The sequence below is a fragment of the Crocuta crocuta genome, unplaced genomic scaffold (assembly GCF_008692635.1).
Source record: "Crocuta crocuta isolate KB4526 unplaced genomic scaffold, BGI_CrCroc_1.0 scaffold61, whole genome shotgun sequence".
NCBI lineage: Eukaryota > Metazoa > Chordata > Mammalia > Carnivora > Hyaenidae > Crocuta > Crocuta crocuta.
Window position 1 is genome coordinate 4,823,734 of NW_027528369.1, and position 4,426 is coordinate 4,828,159.

The following is a 4,426-nucleotide window of genomic DNA, read 5'->3' on the forward strand; positions in this document are numbered from 1 at the left end:
TGCATTTGTAGATTTGTGTGGGATTTTTCTTTTATTTATCAGCCTGCACTTTCCAATTTTCCTATAGTAAAGAATTATTGTGATCAATAAAAGTAACCGTAAACTTTTTTTTTAAAGTTTATTTATTTTGAGAGAGAGAGAAAGCATGCCCACATGAGCAGGGGAGGGGGAGAGAGAGAGAGAGAGAAAGAGAGAGAGACACTCCCAAGCTGGCTCCAACCCACAAACTGTGAGATCAGGACCTGAGCCAAAGTCGGACACTTAACAGACTGAGCCACCCAGGCGCCCCAGTAAATGTTATCTTTTTAAATGACACGGGCCAGTTGAAAGCTCAGGAAGGAAAGGAGGATGCTTTATGGATGAAATATATTTCTAATGTCTGTTTTCTTTTGAAATCTCCCACATATAGTGGATTCAAGGATCATTCATGAAAACAGAATCGAGAAAGAGAGAGTCCAGAGAGTCACTCAAGAAACTTTTGGAGACTACTGTCAACCGAGACTAGAATTTGCACAATATAAGGTGGGACATTGCTATGAACATGAACTATGAGTTATCTATACGTTTGCGAAAGAAAAAAAAAACTTACGTGAAAACGATAATAAGAAACTGTTTCATTTCCTTTATCACTTTTTTCTTTTTCTTAACTTCTCTTTTTTCTTCCTGAAGTAGAGTCGACCCACAAGGTTAGGCCAGTTGTCCGGTGGACGGTGGTATGATAATTCTGTGCATCACTCAGTGCTCACCGCAATAAGTGTCATATCACTTTTTATTCTGTTTGATAAACGGAGGAGTTAAAGTAGACCTCTTTATCATATTTATTAAGTTCCCATGGTAGTGAAGGAGACTTCTAGAAATCCTGAATTTGCCTTTTGATTTCTTCCTATGTATTAACTTAGTTCTGTATAACCAGCTGTGATCTGTATTTTTGAGGGGGAAAAATTGTAAGCTAGCCCTTTCTAGCCCGTCCACACTTACATGTAGTCGGTGCTCATAAATATGCGTTGAATGAAAGAGTGAATGAAGAAGTTGTGACATACCTAGCCCAGTTGGCATCACCAGAGAAAACTAGCCAAAACTATAAACCTAGCTCATTCCAGAAGTATGCCACTGCCCACCAGGAAGGCCAGGTTGGGGGCAAGCCCACTGACACCATTAGAAGAATTCAAGGTTTATATCATGATTGCCCTAACCTAATACTCACACTCATACTCACAACCCCCTCCTCCCCTCTAGTAAAATTCTTTCTGCCTAGCACCCCTACAGCTAGAGGCAGTTCTTTAAATCTGCCATCGATCTGCTCAGTCAGGCCCAACACCTGTTTTCTTTGATTTGTTTTTAGTGGGCAAAGCTGATTGACATCTTTCAAGTTGGGCTCCCTACACTGACAGTTTTAACCCAGTTCCTCTAAACAACCCATACTGGAGGACACTGGCTCATAAGGTGTGGTCTCTGGACCCACCGTATCAGCATCACTTGAGAATGGGTACGAAATGCAGATTATTGGGCCCACTGCACCGTGGTCCTCCTGGGTCGAGGACTCTGGAGGTGGGACCCAGCCATCTGTTCTTACGAGTTCTCAGGCTGGTTCTGCCCACTAAAGAGAACCACGAGAATAAGTAAGAATGCAAATCTCCCCTAATGTACAGTTTAGAATAGCTCGATTCTGTAAGTCAGGGTGCACGTTGGTTGATTCATACCTGCTATTAATTTTCCCCACCTTTTCCATTTTGAAGGATGTCAAACCCTCAGAACACTTGCATGTGTATTACCATGAGCATCCATTTCCCCTTTGCTTCAATTCACCAATTGTTAACACTTTGCACATTTGCTTTCCTTCTTTTTCTTGATTTCTTCTGAACCATTTGAGTTAGCTGCAGGCAATACTCACCCTGTAAATATTTCAACATCCTGCCTCTAAATTTTAAGAGGCACTTTAAGTAAAAGAATTTTGAAGTTAGAATCTAAGGTACTCCAGTACCTATTGAAGCAGCAGGTGGATATTTGATATTAAAGGATTGTTAGATTGTTACTAATTTTTCTAGGTGTGATAATGTTATGGGGGTGAAGGTTTTAATGGTATAGGGCATCTGGGCTCACTCGGTTGGTTGAGCCTCCGACTCTTGATCTCGGCTCAGGTCATGACCCAGGGTTGTGGGATCTAGTCCCATGTTGGGGTCTGCGCTGAGCATGGAGCCTGCTTAAGCTTCTCTCTCACTCTCCCTCTGCCCCTCTCCCCTGCTTATGCTCTCTCTCTAAAAAATTAACAAATATTTAAAAGAGAGAGAGAGACTGGCAGATGGGTGGTTCAGTCAGTTAAGCATCCGACTTCATCTCAGGTCATGATCTCACAGTTTGTGGGTTTGAGCCCCACATTGCGCTCTGTGCTGACAGCTCAGAGCCTGGAGCCTGCTTTGGATTCTGTGTCTCCCCCTCTCTCTGGCCCTCCCTTGCTCATACTCTGTCTCTCTCAAAAATAAATAAACATTAAATAAATAAATAAAGAGTCCTTCTTGGGTCTTTTCTAGGTACTGAAATATTTATAGATGGAATACCATCGCGTCGTGGGTTTACTGTGGAATAGCCCAGTGACAGTGGTCAGTAAGGAACAGGAGATGGGCGGTAGGAGACTAGCCACGAGCTGATAATGGTTTCAGCTAGGTGACATGCACATGGGGACTCATTGCACTGTGCTTCTTACTTTTGTGTATTTTTGAAACCTTCCATAATCAGGTAAATAGAAACCATGGCAGTGACTCAGAAGACATGACATTTTTACATCGAAATGACAGATTTCAAAAGATAGTGCTAATTTGCCAGTAAGAATGCAAACTAAATGCTCAGGTGAAGGCCACCCGGGGGCAGACTTGACCTCCAAGGTCTCCTGTGTGTCCGGCACTGTGCATACTTGGCATTTAGTGGATGATATCGTTTGACACACGGGTTGCCCTCTACGTTTGCAGTTAGCAAACTAAATGGCTCCCGCCCCCATTAATCCCTGTATTTTTTGATGACAAGAATTAATGAAACGCATCACCTGATTTCATTACAGTTTGCCATTCCAGCTGATGTATTTAGTAGTTCTTTATAAATAAATTTGTTGACAGCTTGAGACGAAATTCAAAAGTGACTTCCATGGAGGCATCTTGGCTGAGAGAAAAGAGCCCCTCCGGTGCCTAATAAAGTTCTCTAGCCCGCATCTTCTGGAAGCATTGAAATCCTTAGCACCAGCTGGTAAGTAGTCAGCTTATCTTACAGGCGGGAAGAATTAACAACACGCTGTATCTGATCCTATCTCTGCTGGCTAATTACCTCCAAGCTTCCTCCTGGCTCCCATCTGCTATCCCTGCATGCCCTATTCTGCATATATTCTGCTTCTGTACATCATGGGGGTCCATGATCCACCCACCCTCTAATCTTGGCCATTTTTAAACTGACTCTTTTTTTTTTAATTTCAGGTATCGCAGATGCACCACTTTCTCCATTGCTCACTTGCATACCCAATAAGGCAATGAATTATTTTAAAATTAGAGATAAATAAGATGTCTATGATTTTGTAAGCACGGTATTCCCTTGACTATATTGCATATGCATTTCAATTAACAGCTAGCTGCGCAGCTTCTGTTTATGAACTTGTGTTTTAGAAATTCATTCTTGATATTGATAGTCCAGAAATGTTCAGTATGCTTGTTGGGACTGATTCTTTCCTCCTCCACTGTGCACCCTGCTCCCCCATACCCTGCAAAGCATAGCAATTGTGGGCCTTTAAAACATGACGAGGTGTCCATTTTCTCACTCCTGTCTTTCCTCGATCCCAGAGAGACTGGGTTCTAATTGCTTGTTTCCAAGGATTTTGTCTGACACCTTGGGTCATGGAAAGAAACAGCAAGAAACTATCTTCAACTCAGAATTTTCTAGGAAAACCCTAAAATTGGTCCAACCAAAGGGTAGAGTTGGGTCCGTTAAGTTACTGCAGGAAGGAGAATATCAGATGATTCAGTAATATGAAATAGCTTCAATGTAAGTATGATACTGTTCATAATCTGTTTTATCCTACATATGGCATTCAAACTCACCATACTATACTGATTTTTGAATAAAGGTTTAAAAACTGGTACATCAGTTACTTCTCACAGAAATTCTTCAGTGATCATTAGATCAACAATCTAGCATGTTCTTTCTTAATAACATTTCAAAATCTATTTTGTTCCACAAAGGATCTGGGGTACAAAAACGTATGTTACAATTAAGATAAAATTAAAAGGTGAGTCAGGTCAACTGGGAAAGCAAACAAAAAGCAAGGACCGAATAAAGGCAGAGATAAAATTGCCACGTAAGAAGATACGAGTGCCTCCGTCTTCTAGAAGATTGAAAAAGTGGAGTAGAGTTAGCCAGTGGTCAGAACAGAGAAGAAGACACCATTTGT

At 41.5% G+C, this 4,426-nt stretch overlaps 1 protein-coding gene across 2 annotated transcripts in view; it reads left to right on the forward strand.

The window, feature by feature from the left end:
• CENPN (centromere protein N) overlaps positions 1 to 4,117 on the forward strand; it is a 25,969-nt gene extending 21,852 nt beyond the window's left edge. For both annotated transcript variants that reach the window (XM_077754208.1, XM_077754209.1), the window contains exons 9-11: positions 410 to 522; positions 3,108 to 3,234; positions 3,459 to 4,117. In XM_077754208.1, the coding sequence (XP_077610334.1) occupies positions 410 to 522; positions 3,108 to 3,234; positions 3,459 to 3,541 (323 nt within the window). In that variant the 3' untranslated portion in view covers positions 3,542 to 4,117. The remainder of the gene's footprint in view (positions 1 to 409; positions 523 to 3,107; positions 3,235 to 3,458) is intronic.
• Positions 4,118 to 4,426: the final 309 nt, after the last annotated feature.